Below are 21,998 nucleotides of genomic sequence, written 5' to 3' on the forward strand. Positions count from 1 at the left end.
GGCCATGTTAATTTGAGATTGTGACATTCAATTAGGAGCCATTTAGGGCTCAATTAGAGGGGTTAGGTCATTAGGGCTTTAGCCTTTAGCCCTTTACCCTTTAGGGCTTTAGCCTTTAGCCCTTTACCCTTTAGGGCCATGTTAATTTAAGGTTGTGAGTTGTGACAATCGATTGAGAGCCCAAAACTGATTTTAGGAGTAAAAAATTATGTTTAATTTTGACCTCCAAAATCCGTTTTGGGCTCAATTAGAGGGGTTAAGTCGTTAGGGCTTTAGCCTTTACCCTTTAGGGCCATGTTAATTTAAGATTGTGACAATCGATTGGGAGCCCAAAACTGATTTTAGGAGTCAAAAATTATGTTTAATTTTGACCCCCAAAATCCGTTTTGGGCTCAATTAGAGGCTTTTACCCTTTAGGGCCATGTTAATTTAAGATTGTGACAATCGATTGGGAGCCCAAAACTGATTTTAGGAGTCAAAAATTATGTTTAATTTTGACCCCCAAAATCTGTTTTGGGCTCAATTAGAGGCCTTTACCCTTTAGGGCCATGTTAATTTAAGATTGTGACAATCGATTGGGAGCCCAAAACTGATTTTAGGAGTCAAAAATTATGTTTAATTTTGACTCCCAAAACTAAATTTGTGTTTGTTCTTTTAATAGAATGTCTTCATCCGGGGCTAGTAGCGCCTCCCAAGCCACAAATGCACCACATTCTACTTCTACTGATGAAGACCTCTCGAAGCCCTTATGGAGGTATGCCACTAGATTTGATAAAGATCCTAAGGGTGGAGGGAATGTGAGATGGGAATGTAATTTTTGTCATAAGAGTTGGAATAGCTTTTACACAAGGGTTAGAGCGCACTTGTTGAAGGTATCAGGACAAGGAATCGAAGCGTGTCCTAAGGTGAAAGCAAATGACCTACTCGGAATGCAAAGGTTGGAAGAAGAATGCAAAGAGGCTATGAAGCAAAATGCTCCCAAGAGAGTGCCATTGCCGCCATCATCAAGTAGTGGATCATTGAGTTGCCCAAGTAGTATGTTTGTCCCTCCAAGTTTTGATCTAAAGAGGAGGAAGACAAGTGGTCCAAGTGGAAGTATGAGTGCTATTGAAAAGGCATTTAACATGGCGGCCCGCAATCAAGTACATGGCGAGATTGCTCGGATGTTTTACTCCGGTGGCTTGCCATTTCACCTAGCAAGGAACCCACACTATGCGAGTTCATACTCTTGCGCAGCCAACAATCAAATTTCCGGTTATTTGCCTCCGAGGTACAACTTGCTAAGAACGACTCTACTACAAAAAGAGAGGGCAAATGTTGATAGGTTGTTGCAACCCCTTAGAGAGACATGGAAGGATAAAGGGGTGAGCATTGTTAGTGATGGATGGAGTGACTCACAAAGGCGGTCTCTCATTAACTTTATGGCGGTAACCGAGGGTAGGCCTATGTTTCTCAAGGCGGTAGATTGTTCAGGGGAGACAAAGGACAAAAATTTTATTGCCAACTTGTTGAAGGAGGTAATTATGGAAGTTGGGCATGAAAATGTTGTCCAAGTAATTACTGACAACGCCGCAAATTGCAAGGCGGCCGGGCAACTTATTGAGGCACAGTTTCCTTCCATCTTTTGGACCCCATGTGTGGTGCACACCCTCAACCTTGCTTTGAAGAACATATGTGCGGCGAAGAATGTGGAAGCAAATCAAGTTACATATGATGAATGCAGTTGGATAACGGATGTTTCAGGAGATGCTAGCATCATTAAGATCATAATGAATCATTCCATGAGACTAGCCATATTCAACGAGTTCAACACTTTGAAGTTGCTTGCCGTGGTGGAGACTCGATTTGCGAGTGTTATTGTTATGCTTAAGAGATTGAAACTCTTAAAGCAAGGTCTTCAAGCAATGGTTATTAGCGACAAATGGACTTGTTATAGGGAAGATGACATGGGAAAATCGAGGTTTGTAAAAGAGAAGGTGTTAGATGACGTATGGTGGGATTCTATCGACTACATACTCGCATTTACATCCCCCATCTATGACATGCTTAGAGACTGTGACACGGATACGCCTTGCCTTCACTTGGTTTATGATTTGTGGGATACTATGATAGAGAAACTAAGGGCGGCAATATATAGGAAGGAAGGAAAGAGGAAAGAAGAGGAGTCCAAATTTTTTGACGTGGTGCACGAGATTCTTGTTGCTCGTTGGAAGGAACAAGAGCAACACTCCACTTCATTGCTTGGCTCATTCATTGAATCCAAGGTTAGGTGACTTTAAATTTATTTGGATTATTAGTTATTTATGTTTATTTCTAAGTTTTAACTTTTGACTTGAAATTCTAAATTAGTTTTTTCTTTCTTAAAGGTATTATAGTGAGCAATGGCTTAGTGAAGATTCAAGTCGGGTGCCTCCACATAAGGATGCAGAAATTTATACTGAGAGGATGAAGTGCTTCAAGAGGTACTTCACCAATTCCTCGGACCGCACAAGAGCTAATGTGGAGTTCGCGCAATTCTCCATGAAGTCCGGATTATTCAATGATGTTGATTCCATCAATGAACGGTTCACTATCAAGCCTCATGAGTGGTGGGCCATCCATGGTACATGTGCCCATATGCTTCAAAGCATAGCTTTGAAGATTCTTATGCAACCTTCATCGTCATCTTGTGCCGAGAGGAATTTGAGCACTTACTCTTTTGTGCATTCTCTCAAGAGGAACAAGATGACTCCACAACGAGCTGAAGATTTGGTTTTCGTTCATAGCAATCTTCGGCTTCTCTCAAGACAAACTCCACAATATAAGCAAGGAGAGACAAAGATGTGGGACATAGGTGGAGATACATTTGATTCCTTCGAGGATGTAGGGGTACTTGAAGTTGCTAGTCTTTCTTTGGATGAGCCGGAGTTGGAGTCCATTGTTTTTACCGACGATGTAGAGGGCGATGTTGTCGATATTGGAGCTGAAGCGTGAAGCGACTGACTTCTAGGATTGATGATGCATTGATGCTTTATGTTATTTTGGTGCTTTATGTTATTTTGGTGTTTTAATGATGAACTTAATCACGTATGAAATGAAGAGTAATATTAGAATTTTCCATTTTGGTGAATGGTGATGTTATTGTTATTTGATTGCTTTCCTTTTTTTTAAAAAAAAATTTAATAAAAATTATTATTATATTCAACGCACCCGAACGCACTCGCACCCAAGTTTTTTGGAAAATCACGTACCCGCGTACCCGTGTCGTGTCGCACCCGCACCCCGCACCCGTGCTTCATAGACTATATATATATAGATATTATATATATCATGCGTTGGTGTGCTTAAGCGTTTCTTCATAATATGCACTCGGATTGTTATGAAGCTTCTCATTGGCTGTTGAGACGTGGGCCCTCCACTTAAGCTTTTCACCCAAAAGAAAATAAGTCGTTCGAAGGGAGAGTTCACTCGACGAAACGAAAACCCATCTCCTTGCTCACTGACGGAACCCTAGAAGGAGAAAATCTCCGCCCCCCTTCGGTGCTCTCCAAATCTTCGCTCCCCTCCAGTGCTCTTCGTCGCCCTCTCCTCCTCCTCGCCTCATATTCGAAGCAAGGTTAGTTATTTTTGTTCAGAACTTTTTTCTCTTCATTTTCAGAATCCTTTTAGGGTTTTCTATGGAGGTGGTTTTCTATCGAGGTGGTTTCAGAATCTTTGTTTGTTTAGGGTTTCTATTTAGGCTTTTGAAGTTGGGTTTTTCTGAAAACACTAAATCTACTTTTTTTCTCTTCAAGCTCAAAATCTTTTTAGGGTTTTCTATGGAGGATGTTTTCTCTTCATTTTCAGAATCTTTGTTTATTTAGGGTTTCTATTTATATATCTCATCTTTCAAGCCACTGCTTTGATTCCGACTTAGGGTTTATTGTGACTATTTCGATTTAGGGCTCATTAAAAGCTCGGCTCAGGCTCGTTCACTAAACAAGCCGAGCCGAGCTCGAGCTTTGCTGAATTTTGACTAGCCAAACACGAGCCCAAAAAAAAAGCTCATCATGAACACGAGCCGAGCCTCAAACTAAGCGAGTGTAGCACGAACACCCCAATGTTCGGCTCGGCTTAGCTCGTTTGCAGCCCTATGGCCCATGAAACAAATGATGAGCTTATGATAGAGATTTAGCAAGTATAGTGCATGACAAGCAGTTTTTTTTTATTAGATCAATAAGATTTGCATTTTAAACACAACTAATGGGGCAATGGACATTGTGAGCATATCACAATAGTCCATATAAGTATACAAATGAGACAATTTGGCTCTCCCCCTAAGTATTTGTCATTTGCCTTGGATAAAACCTATAAGGCAATGCATGACAATGCAAAATGGCTACAGATATGACAGTGAGTGCATAGTCAGGGCAACTTATATGGAAATTGAGTGCAAATGACTTCAATAGCACGTGATAAGAGCGTAATTCATAGGAAATGAGGTAGTTCTTGCATTACAGGATCCTATGAAGGAGAATTCTAGAGAATTTTCAAAGTAGAACTCTAGAACAAGATACTTATCATTGGCAGTGATGATAAACATATGAGCACATCCAAAATAAGTCTAAAAATGATATAACACTGAGGCTTAAGCTAAGGGTACTTGTCATAAATGAAAGACGGTCTCAAAATGAAAGCATAAAACAAGTCCCAACTACAACACAAATGAAGCAATGGGGCTCCAAATGAGTGTACTTATCATATGTAATGTAATATACATATCAAACAACATATGATAAGACAGAAAGATGACAGATATTACATATATAGCTCCCCCTTCGTTAGTGACTCATACAGAGTATGAATCCAAAGGGCTGTCCAACAAAGTCACTAAGGGTTTGTAAAGTGATTAGTTGAAAAACGAACCTTGAGCTACAATTACATGTTTGCTAAGGATACCCAAATGATATCAAGTGAGGTGGTGAGACATCCTGGCAACACATGTCCCCTTAACTATGTGCATATAATATATATATATATATATATATATATATATATAACAATTAAAGACACATCACTTATCATGGTTAAGATGTTGGCTAGAAGCCAGAGAAGTTAGATGTTTTAATTAAAGTGATGGTACCGTTCCTTCAAAAGAAGGCATGAGCACCTATTGAATAGCTTTTAACTTTAAGGTTTAACATCTTTACCATCCAGCTAATATCAATCAAGGGGTGATATCACGTATATAGAGTGCTATACTTTCATCAAATGAACCACATACCTAGGAGAGTAACTTCGACCATTTAAGCATGCTATCCTAGGAGAAGCAACTCTATCCCAGTGAGAGCACAACTAGTTCTTTTAAGATTTCCTACGAAAGCAAACTAGTTTTCAACTTTTGGGAACATTTATTTTCATTTTCATTTTCATTTTCCTATTCCCTATTATCTTGTTATATGTGTTTTGATGGATTAAGTCCAATTTAAATAATTAAGTGATTATCAAAACACATTTTATTACAGGTTTTCTCTTTTAGAGCCAATTATATACATATCTCGATTTGAACACACTTTTGGCCTTTTAAGCAAAGTCTCATGTTTTTAATGATGTTCACAACTTGCAATGAACTCATGAGATACAAGTTTGAGTGGCTTTAAATTTCTCATATTATCAAATCACTCAAGCTCTTTAGTGATCTATTCCAAGAATATTCGAATATTAATTTATATAGATCACATGTATAGGCATAATGTGTGTATATCTCACTTTAGATCACATGCCTCTCATTAAGTGGATTTTAATAATGATCTCTTTTAATGATTCCACTTTAGTTTGAAGTTCACATATCTAGAATGTTTCAAGTTTGATTACTTTGTGAACTTATCAATGTCATATGGATGATATATAAAGATGTTCAAATCATTCCATGATGACAATGTGTTCCAATGTGCACACTTTGAGATTTTCACTAGATTTTTATTTTTCTAGTGCACATAGGTTTGGTGTGAATGGTTTTAAGATGATTAAAGATTTTTATCACTTCACATACACTAATGAGTTCATTTTAGAGTTCTTTTCAACAAGTGATTTCCTCATTTGGTTTGCATGTCATGGATGAATTATCAAGCTTATGACGTGCTACATGTGACTTAGTTCAATCGAAGATGGGTCATGATTCCTTCATTGGACTAAGTTGCATTTGCAACTACCCTTTTGTGATACTCTAGGTTTAAGGGGATGTTGCTATCCAAGGATGTTTAAGAGACTTTTATTAGTGAGAGACACATTGGACTAATGAACCAACAATTTTCACTTGTGAATTTCTTATGATTTTAACCTTGAGTTTAGAAATTCATCAAGGTTTACGTTTTAGACCCATTTTTGTTCTAGATTTTCCTAGATAGAATGTGATAGACTAGGTGAGCGCCTTGAGATCTAGCAAACATTGGATTTGACCTACTTGGATTCAAGTTTCAAGGATATCTATATTTAGAAACTTATCTTGAACCAATTAGGCTGATCCTATGGTCAATAAAGATACTAAGTGCATGAATAAGTTTCAAGTGAGATACAAAACACTTCGACCTAAGTACATGGTCATACCATTATAAGTGAGAGTAGTCTTCTAGTACAATGACATGAGTTTATAAGATTAATCAAAGATAGTGTATCATGTCACGAATGGTATGAACACTACATTATAGAGACATAAAGATCAAGCAAGATAAGCACGTGTAACTACCTACAAGAATTCATATGAATTTTCCAACTTAAGCACATCTCACTATATACAAGAAGATAATCAAGAATAGGCACATGAATCTCTAACTTATTTTTAAATGATTTAAACATTGAAGCACAATCAACTAGATGCAAGGGATTCAATCTATCTTAGAAGTATAGTATCTAGCATGCAAGATTATAAGAAATGTAAGCAATCAAGCACAAAGTGAATAGATACAAGATTTTTCATCACACTCAAGTACAAGATATCTAGTAAGATATAACTGATATAACAGAGAAGCACAACTCCTAAATTTACTAATCATATGAAATTGTTCAAGTAGGGGGTTTTGAAACCCAAACCATCTTGGGTCCAAAAAGGTTTGTTTTATTTAGTGCATCATTTCTAATCCAAACAAACATATTGAATTTTACAAATCTAAACTTACATCTAGATTTGTAATGCCCACATCTACCACAATAATCACAAGATAAGCAGCTAGTAAATGAAGAGCAAGTATCACTACAAGAATGTTTATGAGCATAAGCATACTTTCTTGTAGTTTGTGAGCTTCCAATAAAGGGTTTTCATTTTGAACTTTCATCTCTCTAATTTCATTTTCCAATTTATTCACTTCAAGAGATGAGTTAGTTTTTAGTTGTTCTTCTTCCCTTTTTAAGGTGTTAAGTTCTTCAATTATTTTTAAATTTTCTTCTTCTAAATTCTTGTTTATTTTACTTAATTTTTCTTCTTTTGCTAATAGTGTGTCATATTCATTTTTCAATTTGTCCATATCATTTGTTAAAGTAATATTTTTAGATACTTCTTCCATTAATTTATCATGGAATTTTTCACAAGTATAATATAATTCTTCATATAACATTGTTTCATTTTCATCATCCTCTTGATTGGGTTTATCTAAAGCCATTAGACAGATATTTTCAGTGTAGTTCTTTTCAAGTGTAGTCCAAATTTCCTTAGCATTTTTACAAGATGAAGCTTTATCAAACATGCAAGGGGACAAATCATGCAATGGTGCCTTTAGTGTTTAAAAAATATAATCTAATGTCTTTTTCTTTTAATTTTCTAGGGTTTGTAATGGAAAGATCTTTTTCAATAGCTTGCTAAACCCCAAACCCCAAACTCTAGACTTTTAAGGTAGATCTTCATACGGATTGACCAAGAACCGTAATCGTATCCATCAAATGAGGGAAGTCTAGAGTCCATTGGTTGCCTTGGATATTTTCTCTAGAAAATTTTCAAGTAAAAACCTATATAAGAACCTTTAGCTCTGATACCGATTGAAATCCCAATACGCAACGCAAGAGGGGGGTGAATTGGATAATTAAAATTTTTTAATCAAGTTTAATTAGTATTTTGAAAACACTACAAGTTTAAATCTAACACTTGTTTAATTGAGCATAAACATAAATGAAGGGTTTAGATATTACCAATTGCCATAAGAAGAATGAAGAGGATAGGAAACGACGCAATCATGTATAGTGGTTCAGTCACAAACAGACCTACTCCACTACCCAAGTACTTGGCCTTTCCTTGGGATTTTCTTTCACTATTTGAGATTATGCACACCGAATCTCTTGGCTTTACAACTTGACTCATTCAAGGGACAAACCCCCTTTATACAAACCACCTCCAATGAACAATCCCTCTTCACAAAACCGCCTCCAAGGTAGTGATCCCTCTTTGCAAACCGCCTCAAAGGGAAAAGCACCACTTCGCGCCTATTCACCTTTGTTGTTGGGCCGAACCGTAGACCCCGATTAAAATGAAAAGGAAGAAGATGAAAGCTCACTCAATGCCTCTTGATAGGCAAATGTTACAATGAAAATGCTCACAATCACTCCAAAAGATTACACCAATAGAAGCCCTATAGAGATCCTCTTGTTGAATGTAAAAATGCACAAATCAAAGCATTAAAGAGGATAAACCTAAAAACCTTAGATTTGAAAGTGTAAGCTCAAAAAGATGTGAAATGATCTTGCAAAAGGTAGTTTAGAAGGTCAATGATAGGGTATAAATAGCCCAAACAAAGATATTACAGTTTGGGGGCAAAACCGTAAATAACGGACCAAGAAAAAGCAAGTCGCGCAAGCCCCAACGGATACTTTGCCAGACGGGGGCGGTCGATCGAGGTGTCGCGGTCGCCCGCCCTTATCGGGCGAGGACTTTCTGGACATTTTTTATTTTTTGTCCAAATCCTATCCGCGGTCGGCCGAACTTGTGGTGGTTGACCGCCGAGACCTTTTTGGATGACTCCCAAATTTCCAGGAGCCCATCCGCGGTCAACCGGTATTTCCTCGGTCGACTGGCCCACTTTCATCGGGTAGATGCTGGAGTTCCAACATCCATCCCACGGTCGCCCGGTCGACTGGTCCTGTTTTGAAAACTTGTTTTTATACAATAAAGACTTAGGGCTTTGGGTTTTTGTTCAAGTTTTTCAAACATATTTTACGGTGTGTAGATGGTTTTCAAAGATGTCAAGTTTGTTATAAAAACCATTTGAAAACCTTTCGAAAGTGCAAAACATTTGACAAGATGGCTCCAATACAATCTATAAAAATAGAACCTTGAGTCTTCTTGTTGTCTTGGCTCCTCAACACTTTCTTGGACATCTTCAATTTGTGAGTGAACTCTTCAACTTTCTTTGTATCTTGTGACTTCCTCCATTCTTTGAACGCCTTCAATGGTACATGAGGTGGTCACCAATGCTAGCTCATCTCCAAGCTTCTCTTGGCACTTTGAAAGGCATGCTTGTGGGATCTTTAACTTGAGCTCTTGACTTGAACATCTTCCAAGGATGATGTCTCCAATGTATGTACAAGCTTGTTTGGTTCATTATGCATGTTGATCCGCAAGCCATATGTTGAGTTGTATTGTGCTAGATGTGCTAACTTTGGTTTGACATTTGAATTTCATGTCGAAGGCACAATACTACAAAGCAACACATTAGTCCATAAAGACTAATCAATTTGGGTATGCTAGCATCAAAACAACAAGGTAAAGGTGATTAGTTGAACCCATGGAGAACCTTCGGCTAACATCTATGTACTCGTTCTCTTTGGCAAAAGCTTGCTGGTAAAGTGACCAAACTTTTAAATTTCAGTTTCGATTTTGGTTGCCACGGAAACGGAAAGACAGCCATCCGTAATGGTTTAACAACATTAAACACCTAGTGACATGCACGGTAGCACAGGTTCGATAATTCGGTACATGCCACATTTCACATGCAATTCATATAAATATATATATTATTTTTTTTGAACTGAGTAACTCATATAATTTTTTTTTACATAATACATAAATTACACTCCACATGCAATTCATACACATAATTAAACAGCACATAGTTACATAGCATACCACTAATACACTTGCGATTTTTGTTTCGTTATGTTTTCGATTTTGATATCGTTTCGATGGGGATGGAAACAAAAACATTTCGGTCATTTCCTGTCGGTTTCGGTGGAAATTTAAAACCATGAAAATGACATAAATATACAAAGAAAACACATAAAAAAGGAGGTGTAAAACCCTATGACACAAAGGAGCTCAGGATCCATCCTCCAACAAGAGCTTTGCAAGTGTCACTTGCTTCTCTCAAAAAGGGAAAGATAAAATTCAAAAAATGCCACCAAATCCCTGATGTGATCGCCAGGAAGACAGTCTTTAAAGCCATGGTCCAATAGAGAAGCCCAATTAATTGCATTAAAGGAGTCACCCTATGCAATTAGAGAGCACAACAAGAGCTTTGTCGACAGGCTCTTTGAAGTTTAACATTAATTGGAGCTCAGCTCAAGTGACAATCCCAAGGCTTCTACAGTCGACAAAGTCATTAGATATGGTAGAGACACAAATAGGAAAATCCCCAAGTCCTAATGTTAACATACCAGCCAAGCCCCCAGCAACCAAATTTACCAACTCAGTATTAAAAAATTAACCCTTTTAAACTGTATGGAAACAAGAAAGGCAGACTTTGAACGTCACTAATGAATATGCTGTATCACTAGCACACGATTTAAGTACCAACTTCAAATGCATATGCACTGGTGCATACAAATGTGAAAGGTCGCGTGTACAACTAGCAGACCCTCATATGAAAATTGAAATACATGTATATGTGCAGAATGTATGAAAAATATGCATCTTTCAACTTTAATCAATGTAGGGCATGTTAACTATCAACACTATAATTGAAAGAAACCTTCTCCCGGTACTTTGGGTCTCCTGTCCTCTGAGATAGAGCTATAAACTCCAGCTGCTCAGTGCCCGAATCTGCTAGGATACTGTTACCCTGAGAACACGAAAAATTATAAATATTGATGAACATATTCTAAGTGAAAACAAAAATGGAACATATTACAGAAAAACACTCATACTACGTCACAGGATGGCTATTACAATATATGAAAGAAGGGAAACAAAACATTTCCGGCTGCCCTCTATAGGGCATCACTTTAGCAGGAAAAGCATATAGTATCCTAGAGAACAATAAATAAAATTGTCAACAGATGAAAGTCAAGCACTATTTGTTCTGACACAGTTTCAACAACAATTTGGTTGTAGACTCTAAAATCATAGTCGAGGACACAACAGCTGGATGTCAGGTTCCTGATTGAGCTGGTGAAAGCATTGAAAATCAAGCTTTGTTACAAAAAAGCAAAAAACGGCAAATGTGATGGTAATTGATTGGATCTTGTTGGAATATGTAACTTGCCTAAGGGCATTTAGGACTTTGTACATTCCTTTATGTTTTAGTATAAAGATATGAGTCAGGGGGAGATAACCCTAACTCATTTATTTTCTCTGTCTAAACTTTCGGCTAACATGGTATCAGAGCCTTAGGGTTTTCTGATCCCAAGGGTTCTCTATCAGCCTCCATCTTCTCCACCACCCCCCACCCCCTCGCCGCGAAACCCAACTCCGGGCCAAGTTTCATCCGAGGCACACCGGCACGCTGTCTTTTACTCTTTTTCCTCCTAAGAAGGAGTCATTCTCTCAGGATTTGCACCCCCCCAAAATTTTTCAGGAAAAAAATTTCTGACCCCCCCCCCCACAAAATCACTTTCGCCTCGCACAATCATCTTCTGAGCCGATGATCCCTCTCTCCCGCTCTCAGGTATCTTCTCTTCCGCCTTCCTCTGTTGTTTCTGATTCTCCTATTGCATCTCGTACGAGATCCCGTTCCACTGCACATCCTATTTCGAATTTTGTTTCTTATGATAAGCTCACCAGTACCTTCCAGAGCTTTGTTTCCTCCTTGTCTTCTATGTCTTTACCACAGTCAGTGGCTGAGGCTCTTGACCATCCTGGCTGGCGTGATGCTATGAACCTATAAATGGGCGCTCTTCATAGTAATGATACATGGGATCTGGTGCCCGTCCTGTTGGTTGTCGGTGGGTTTTCTCCATCAAATACCTCCCTGATGGTACTGTCGAGCGCTTAAAAGCACGGTTAGTCGCGAAAGAATACACTCAGACTTTTGGTGTTGACTACACTGAGACCTTCAGTCCCGTTGCGAAAATTCCCTCTGTCCGTGTGCTCCTGTCTCTTGCTGTTAATCATAGCTGGCCCCTTCATCAGCTGGATGTGAAGAATGCCTTCCTCCATGGCGACGTGACTGAGGAGGTGTATATGGAGCAACCACCCGGGTTTGTTGCTCAGGCGGAGACTTCCTCTTACGTGTGTCGCCTACGCAAGTCACTCTATGGCCTCAAACAATCTCTGCGTGCGTGGTTTGGGAGATTCAGTGAGGCAGTCATGCGCTTTGGCATGAAACAATGCGCAGTGGATCACTCAGTCTTCAGTTATCACTCTTCAGCTGGGTGTATTTTGTTGATAGTTTATGTGGATGACATAATCATCACAGGGAGCAATTCACAAGGTATACAACGTTTGAAAACCTTCTTGCAAAAGGAATTCTCTACTAAGGATTTGGGTCAGCTCAGGTATTTCTTGGGGATAGAGGTTGCTCGTTCTTCTAGAGGCTTGTTCCTATCACAGAGAAAGTATGTCTTGGACTTGCTAAAAGAAACAGGCAATCTTGGAGTTAAACCAGCTTCTACACCCATGGATCCTAATGTGAAACTCGTTCCAGAAGAAGGAGAGTTGTTGGAGGATCCTAGCAGGTATCGCAGGCTTGTCGGTAAACTTATATATCTCACGGTTACTCGGCCAGATATTTCATATGCTGTTGGAGTTGTCAGTCAATATATGAGCTCTCCACGTACTTCTCACTAGGCTGCGGTGACACAGATTCTCAAGTATTTGAAAGGAGCTCCAGGGAAGGGATTGATGTTCAAAAGACATGGCCATATGAAAGTTGAAGGCTTCTCTGATGCAGATTGGGCTGGATCCCCAGCAGATAGACGGTCCACCACTGGGTATTGTACATTTGTAGGTGGCAATCTTATTTCATGGAAGAGTAAGAAGCAGGATGTTATAGCTAAGTCCAGTGCAGAGGCTGAATACAGGGCAATGGCACAGACAAGCACGGAACTTATTTGGCTATGTTCACTTCTTTCTGAAATTGGCTTCATTTCATCTTCTCCTTCGCAGCTTTATTGCGACAACAAAGCTGCAATATACATTGCCAACAATCCAGTCTTCCATGAGCGCACCAAGCATATTGAAGTGGATTGTCATTTTATCCAGAAAAGAGAGATTTGCACTGTGTTTACTCGGTCAGGGGACCAATTAGCTGATATGTTTACAAAGTCCTTAAATAAGTCAAAATTGAGTGATATATGTAACAAGCTAGGATTGTATGATATCTACATTCCAGCTTGAGAGGGAGTGTTGGAATATGGAACTTGCCTAAGGGCATTTAGGACTTTGTACATTCCTTTATGTTTTAGTATAAAGATATGAGTCAGGGGGAGATAACCCTAACTCATTTATTTTCTCTGTCTAAACTTTCGGCTAACAAATCTAAACAGAATTAGATAAATCACGAAAATGTAAACTTAAAAAACCTTGACGAGCTTGGAACTTCATGTCGGTGCTAACCTTCAAAGTCAATCAGAGTTCAGTTCTTGACAGAGGGGTGTTGACTGAATTGATTTATTAAACCACTCTTCAAAATTCCCAAAATACTTTGAAGATAAAAACTCAATTTCGGACAATAAATGAGCTGACAGAGAATATAATAGCTGATAGAGAATGCACACTGCACAGTATCTATGGGCAAAAAGTAGGATGTTCATTATTTTGTTCACATTTGAGATCTTGGAACATAATAATTGACTAAAATCATAAAAATTGAATTGTGATTATGAGCAATTTGATTTTAACATGTTTGAAATATCAGGTATGCTCAGAAAAAACTTGAAAACAGCATTTCATCGAGTTGGAGTTGAGGGAAATTTGTCAAAATAATATATAACCATTTGAAGGCCAAGGAAGACTGGACTATGGTGCGCAGAGTACATGAACGAGTTATTAGGTACAGAACAGTTTGGATCAGTGTTTAAAAACTCCTTGACACGACAAGGAACTCGCCCGAGTCGAAAAGGATTTTTCTTGGACGCGTTCCGCTTCGCACACATCCGCGTTCCGTGTTTTGCCCTGTAGAGTCAATAAAAACTCCTTTGACTCTCCCGAGTTACGACCACGTTGACCTCGTCAACTGCGTTCTTGGCCGCATCAGCGCCGAGTTGAGAAGGATTTTTCTTGTCCGCATTTCGCGTCACATCCACATTTTTAGACACTGGTTTGGATAAGAATGAGTTAAGAGTGTGACAATCAAAACGAAGTATAGTATGAATACACAAGGGTATTGGAAAATCGGTAGATACATTTTAGCAGGAAATACAATTTCAACCTCCAAAATTGCTTTTCCACTGACAACAGAATTGCCGGGAAAAGAAAAAGTTACAAAGAAATGAATAGATAAATTTCTGCAAAAACTATCTGAAGATATTATCATTATGTATGCTGAAAATACTTCTAGGATGTTAAAAAACTAAGATACTTCTGCATGTATGTATTTTAACTTGGGAAGAATTCATGCCAATGACATTTCTATAACCAGATCTGATAAGAGTGATAAAACACAAAATTGTATACAACTGTGGAAATGAAGGAAATTAAGAACATAAATACCAAGAGAATAACCGAATTACGTGTAAATACAGTAAATCACTTGCCCTCCTATAAAACACACTAAATAAAATTAGGTTCATATTTTATATTCATAATAGGAAGTGTCATGCAGCAAGGACACATCGTTCAAAATGAAGTACCTGGGCAACACGTCTACGTGCAAGGCATCCAAATAAGAAAAACAGATAAATATATGCATTGTCAAGGAGATAATTAAAATCAAACTAGAAGAGAAGTTCACAAACTACCCTCGTCCATCCGGGATTATGTGCATGTCCATTTGCCAAGTTAATCCTATTATAAGGAATTCCTGAAGCGGTATTCCATGCAGGTAGCAACCTATCTGCAATATCTTTAGCCTTTTCAAGAAATACTTTGTCCCCTGAGAGATCATATGCGCTTAGAAGTCCACCAACGACTCTGGAATTCATTGAAATGGAGACGTCAAGCAAGCAGAAACAGCATACATGGAATTACAGAGATCTGTTGCTCCAAATTAATACGACCAAAACTCTCATAAGCCATTACAAGGCTTCCTTCAATCGGGCAAGAAGACAAATCAGAGAATGACCATATAATTAAATCTTATAATGCAACCTTATAGTTGTCTCAAAAACGCTAGCATCGTAGTCCTTGTTGAAATCCAAAGAGCTTGCAACCCACCTGCCATGAACAACGATAACAATTAATACTAGATCAGAGGAGTTTAACAAAAATGACACAATCACCAAAAATAAATGATCCAATTATTTAAGAACAGGTTCCAAGGTTGTAGTGACAACATATTTTAGAATAACTTGAAGGAATGCCAGAGGAATATTAAAAGGGAACCCATTATTAGGAAAAAAGACGTAAGAAACACAAATAGCTACCATTTCAAGTTGATAATAAACTTTGCTCAACAGAATCCTAGAATATATCCAATGTAAGATTTTCTTTCTGAACCGATACAAAATTGAATGGTTTCTCATAAAGAAAAAAGAAGATGCTATCTTTGATACAAGAAGACTTCAAGCCAAAAAGTTGGTACTCACGCTCTTGCCTTTTGGAACTCCTCATGTAGACCCATTATGTATAATGTATCAAGAGAGTCTACTATGGTTGCTCCAAGCCCACCAAAACTGTTGACACCGTTCTTTGTCTGTGGCTGGCAGAAAAGATACATAACATATTGGTTTTTGGAAAGATTACAAATGAAATTGTAAAATGTCATAAATACATACAAAAAAGGCAAGATTAGTATTACAGTGTAGCTCCCATATTTTAAAAATCAGTATTGAAATGGAAAGAAAACCCAAAGAAGAACAGCCAAGTGGCTAAAACATAGGTAATGATGTAAACTAATGGAAAGCACAATAGGATGTGTCTGAGTAAAAAAATACAGTTAATAACATCCATTAAAAGGACTTTTGTATGTTTTCCTTTTTCCTTTTTTTCTAATTGATTTTTAATAGAATCTTTCCATTAAAAAAACTCTTGGTTGACCGTGATTCACAATGTTTCCATGTGGACATTGAACGGAAGTCAACGTCCTTGGAGAGTGGTAAGCATGATCGGTATGATCCAAAATTTGATGGGCAAGATCTATGGATCTTTTATTCACATTTTGTGAGGCAAGTGAAGAAATGGAGGCTAAAGAAGAAGGATCATGTGAATTAAGTAAGCTCTATGATTCGTGTAATAGCTTTTACTTTCTCTATCAATAAATATCTCAAAGGAAAAAATGTTACCAAAAAAAAACAATCTTTATACTATAAATCAATCCTTCCAAAATTGATGGTAACCCCTACTTGATTCAACTCTCAGGTAGGATGTGCCTAAAAATTGAGCTATACAGAAAATATGAATCATTAAAGGCAATGTCCAAATGCCTTTCATATTAAAGCCTAATAAAAAAGCACAATTTATCCATGTTCTACATGTCGTAAGACATCAACATGTGAATTAAAAAAACAAAAAACAAAAGAGATGAAATGGGAAATAACTAGATTGAAAAAGACTATAATGTTTGAGAGAAACAGAAAACGAAAGAGAAGGCCAAGTACACAGGTGACAATTTCTTAGAAACAAAACTAGCAAACCTGAAGTTCATCTTGGCCCCATGCATATTTCTCATAAGAGGTCCACGCATGAATCATTGCTTGTTTTACTCTATCTCTTCTCTGGATGTCGATGGGGTCACCAGGAACAATATTTTTCTTGGCAGGTTCGCCAAATTTGCCAGTGAAAGGGATATTTTCACCCGAATCACCCAAAAAGTTCTTTACATCTTGCAACTACAGCATTTTACAGAACATTAATTCATAGTGCTAAACCAGATTATTCGAAACAAAAGAACAGTACGAATTTCTTTTATGTATTCAAAATCCTAACAATCAAACAGAAAGTAATAAAAGCTTGGCTGCATACATCCCATATATATGAAATATTAAAATTTCATACTACTTGCCTGACTCTGCAGTCGGGCCAGTTCATCATTTAACTTAGAAATCTCTACCTACAAAAAAACATATAGATAGGACGGAAATAATCAAATACAAACAAATACCTAGAGAAATGAAGAAGCAAATGCTGCATTGTTTTCTTATAACATAATAAAGGAATGAAATTTTTTTTACTTTTGGGGTATCAATACAAACAGATCAATTCATTTCAAAAAAAATACAAAAAGATCAACTCAAAAGAAAATATCAACAAGGTTATCTGCTTTCATACAAGTACTCTATAGCATAGTTTCAAAACTCTCCCGCACCATCCTGAACTCCCTCGAGTCGACTCTCTTTTACCTTAGCCGCGTTCTTGTCCGAGCCTGCATTTTCCCTACAAAGTCAACCAAAACTCCCTTACCCTCCCGAGTTATGACCAAGGTTTTAAATTTCGGCTTCGGCCGAAACTTCAGGGGTAACTGAAACTGAAATTTTTGCCGAAATTCCGAAATTTCGGCCAAAATTCAGTAAAGGCGAATGAAATGTCGTTTTTTGGGCCAAAATTTCAGAAATTCCGGTAATTTCGACCGAAATTCGGTACAGGAATAAGAATTAATATTTTTTTCCAAATTTCGGTAAGTTTCGGCCGTTTCTGTTTCGGTACGTTTCGGTGTCAGTCTCGACCGGACCGAAATCGAAATTTAAAACCATGGTTATGACTGCGTCAGCCGAGTACTCAACCGCATCATGCCAAATCAACTAGGATTTGCTTTGGCCACATTTTGGCCTGCATCTACGTTTTGAAACACTGCTCTAGAGAACTATTTTACACAAAACTTTCTCTTTTTTATTTGAATGATAACACAAAACTCCCATTTCAAAAAAAAAAAATGATCACACAAAACTTTTTCTTATGACTTTCTACTACTCCATTTGCCACTTTAAGATCTTCGCGAAGAGACATATATAGTGACCACTAAAATTTTCATTAGTCCAAACCAGAAACTTAGAGTCAAACATCCACAAGAACAAGGAAAATTGGCAAAAGAAGAGAAATGGAAAAGTAATGAACAAGAAAGGAACAAATGGACCAACCTCGTGTTCTTTGGATAGAGTTAGGCGATCCCAGACTAAGAATGTAACAAGGACGAAACTAATGAAGAGGAGGGCCAAGCGCTTTGGGCGCTTGACGTAATACAATGGCTTGAGATATCTCAACCCACTAGAGGAAGATCGAGCCCGACCCATCTAAGCTTGTAAATAAAATCTCTAGTTCTCCACCCTTTCCTCCTTCAATTCAACTGGATATCGAGAAGGGAAGAAGGGGCGATCCCACGCCCATTAACTGTTTGAAGAAATTCCTAAGAAAGAGCTAAGAAATAAAGTATCTCTTTCTGGGTCGTTTGGGTCGTCCCACAAACGACATAAAAAAAAAATCTCCCCTCGACTGGTAAGAAAAATGCAAATGGAGGTTTGGTGGAATTGAAATGTAGAAGGTCTTTTTAATGCTTTTTGACTTTTAATAGGATTGGGAGGGGCTTGTAGGGATTTGCTTGGTTCCACTCTCGGTTATGCAGCGGGTTTCCGTAGCAGCACTAGAATTGAGTTGTACAACTCAGGGTCAGGTTCAGTCGGGTTGAGGTCAACCCGTACCCTACCCGAGGAACCATTTGCTCAACTTGAACCCAATGGAACCATTTGCTCAACCTGAACCCAATCTGACCTAACTTTTTAAGCTTACTAAAAGAAAAAATTGATAAAAAAATGCCAGGTTTCACTCGGTTCAGTTGCCCAAGCGCTAAACCCGAATCCGACCCAAGCTCAACCCGAACCCGACCTGAACTCAACCCGACCAGACCAGACAAGTTGCGCCCCTAGTTTCCTACAGCCCAGAGATCAAGCCAATCGTGCAATCCTAACCGTAGTAAGCAAAACGTGAGTGGGGTAAAGTTAGAAATTTGGCCAGAAAAACGTGATTTTAATGTCTTCGTCAGGTGTATTTTTTTGCAAACAAATAAAACGCATTTGTTTTTCTTAAAACGGCGTTTTGCTAACTATGATCCTAACCCCCAACCACAATATCCAGAACTACTATGGTACTATGGATAGTTTTCAAGATTGGTGTTAAACTCAGCTTATTGGAAAGCAACACTTCCTGTTTGCCTTCCCATTTCTGCTGCATTTTTTCACTATTTTCTCTTTATTCTTTTCTTTTCCCCATGGTCTCCAGCGTGAACATCTCTCCTGCATAAGCCATTGCGAGTACCTATTTACAGTATAATAAAAAGAAAAAATAAAGGGAATTATAAGCATATACACCGGTTCATGCAAGTATTGTGCGGCCATACCGTATAATGATCCAAACCGTCCATTTGATGGGCCACAACGTATATAGGTTGTGGCAAAAAATCATTTCCACAGGATGATTCCAACCCTCCGATTTATAGAGGTTTCCATATAAATGCAGTTCCTCTAGAGATCGGAGGGCTACATCATCTTGCATTAAATAGTAGGACTAGACCTGGCAAACGGGTGGGTCGGGCTAGGTCAACCCGCGGGTGATGCGGGTGCGGGTCACACTGGTCAGGTCAGGAAATGACCCGTATTTTTTAGGGTCAGAATTTAGGTCACCCATGCGGCCCGTGGGTGGGCCGGATCAACCCGCGGGTCACCCGCAAATTCAAACTGTCGTTTCTTTTGGGAAATGTTATCACTGGATTTTGATGAGGGCGGTATGGCCAGCACCGTGGGATGATCTAAACCGTCAATTAGATGGCCCACAGCCTAAATAGGTTGTGCCCCAAAAATAATTTCAATAGGTTGATCCTAACCCTCCGATCTCTAGAGGGTTAGGATCAAGCGAACAACCCTCTAACATTCAGATCGAAGGGTTGGGATCAACCTATGGTGCCAGCCACAACCTATTTATATTCTATGGTGCCAGCCATAACCTATTCAAGCATCAAAACCTTAAAAAATAGATTAGCATGACAAAATCATCATCCTTTGCATTAGAAAAAAAAGCCTTCTAACTAGATTAGCATGACAAAATCACCACACTTAAAAAAGCCAAATGACCTGCGGGTGCCCGCGGGTTGACCCAACCCGACCCGTGTTTTTCTGGGTTGGGTCACCCGCGGGTCAGTTTTGACGGGTCACTAAAACTCAGACCTGTGCCCGCAAATTTGCGGGTGGGTCGGGTCGACCCGCGGGCACAGGTCGCGTTTGCCAGGTCTAAGTAGGACCGATCATCGTGGAATGCTAGTAAATATATATTCATGTGCTTATTAATAGCAGGACCACATCATTTTGCATTAAAACTGATCACCATCGAACCCTCAAAATGAATCACAGGGAGGGGATAGACATCATCATAGCTATCCAATCTTAATCAATCAAGGGGCAATCCCCACAACTGGCATCTTTTGACCAAGTTAATGGAATTTGACCAATAGGGGGGATATGAGAGTGCACCATAGAAATGAGGGTGAGAAGTGGTTAAAAATCATGAAAAATCTAGTTTCCTGATTTCTTTTTTTGTTTCCTGATTTTGCCACTTCACCCGTCCTACCCTTCTCTCAAGTCTCACCATGTGGAAAAACTAGTTTATCATGAAAAAAAGAAAAGAAAAAAATTCATAGTAGCCAAACGTGCCCTAGAAAAATTCCACTTTCCACATTATTTCTTGGGAAATTGATGCTACACCTACGACTGCAACTCTGGTTGGGCAGGTCTGGTTTTGAAGAGCCCAACCCTACCCGAGAAATATCTTGGGTCGGTCAGGTCGGGTTTTGTTTTAGAAAACCCCACGATTCCCAAACCCGGTTTTTTTTTTACACCTCTAGATATTGATCTTTTCAAATCAAATTACATATATGGGATTTGCTAGGCAATTAAATTAATAAGACTTCAGAAGAATTAAATGCATAGGACAAAATATGCTAGAAAATGCGCCTACATGGTTTCTCTCTCTTGCAAAAGTGAGCCATGAACTGGCATGGCTTTCCACAGAATTGCGTAGCAAATCCCACCAAAAAAACATAATGCTATGATTACAAACAATAATAATGACTAGTTAATTTACTTAGTATTAAGCATAGTTAGCAAAACTCCGTTTTAAACAGCTTTTTTCTTTTTTTTAAAAAAACTCATTTTATTGGTGTGTTGTTAGGCAAACATTTAAAACATGTTTAAAATGCATTTTAAGCATTTTATAAACACCTTTTTTTTGCCAACTTTCCAATTTTACCCCCACCATATTTTGTAAATGACAAAATTCTAAACAAATTTTCTTGTGCTAACTAATGGTGTTACATAGGGATTTGCTAGGCAATTTCACGGCTCACTTTTGCAAGAGAGAGCTGCACTTAAGATGAATTAAAAGAATAGGAAAATTTGCAAGAACACAAGCCTATTTGGCCGTTCTCTGCAGCCAAAGTGAGCTGCGAAATGGTTCTCTGAAATTGCTTAGAAAATCCCTGTTTTGGTGGGCAAGCTAGGTTGAACCTACGACCACAAAGTTGAAATAGAAAGCCTCGGACCTTACTGCTTTAAGAGATTTGAATATTTTATGGGCTATTGATCAGACCATAAATTATAAACTAGAATCGAAAATTGGCCTACCGTAAGGAAGAAATAGATTATATTAACAAATGAGAAAAGTGTTCCTGCGCTGAGCAGCAGATAGCTTATCTGAGCATCTGCTTCAAAAACTCATGTGGCCCCACATTTTTTGGGTGATCCAAAGCATTCGTTTGGAAGGCCCT

General features: G+C 38.4%; 1 protein-coding gene across 1 annotated transcript in view; it reads right to left on the minus strand.

The window, feature by feature from the left end:
- Positions 1-18,911, minus strand: part of LOC143856090 (mannosyl-oligosaccharide 1,2-alpha-mannosidase MNS1-like) — a 44,693-nt gene extending 25,782 nt beyond the window's left edge. The window contains exons 1-7 of the mRNA XM_077366146.1: positions 18,328-18,911; positions 17,256-17,303; positions 16,888-17,082; positions 15,841-15,953; positions 15,404-15,469; positions 15,055-15,226; positions 10,908-10,997 (exon numbers count right to left, since the gene is read on the minus strand). Of these exons, the coding sequence (XP_077222261.1) occupies positions 10,908-10,997; positions 15,055-15,226; positions 15,404-15,469; positions 15,841-15,953; positions 16,888-17,082; positions 17,256-17,303; positions 18,328-18,480 (837 nt within the window). The 5' untranslated portion in view covers positions 18,481-18,911. The remainder of the gene's footprint in view (positions 1-10,907; positions 10,998-15,054; positions 15,227-15,403; positions 15,470-15,840; positions 15,954-16,887; positions 17,083-17,255; positions 17,304-18,327) is intronic.
- Positions 18,912-21,998: the final 3,087 nt, after the last annotated feature.

Source organism: Tasmannia lanceolata, unplaced genomic scaffold, assembly GCF_043159265.1.
Source record: "Tasmannia lanceolata isolate RefF3 unplaced genomic scaffold, GAP_Taslan_0.1 ptg000023l, whole genome shotgun sequence".
Lineage (NCBI taxonomy): Eukaryota > Viridiplantae > Streptophyta > Magnoliopsida > Canellales > Winteraceae > Tasmannia > Tasmannia lanceolata.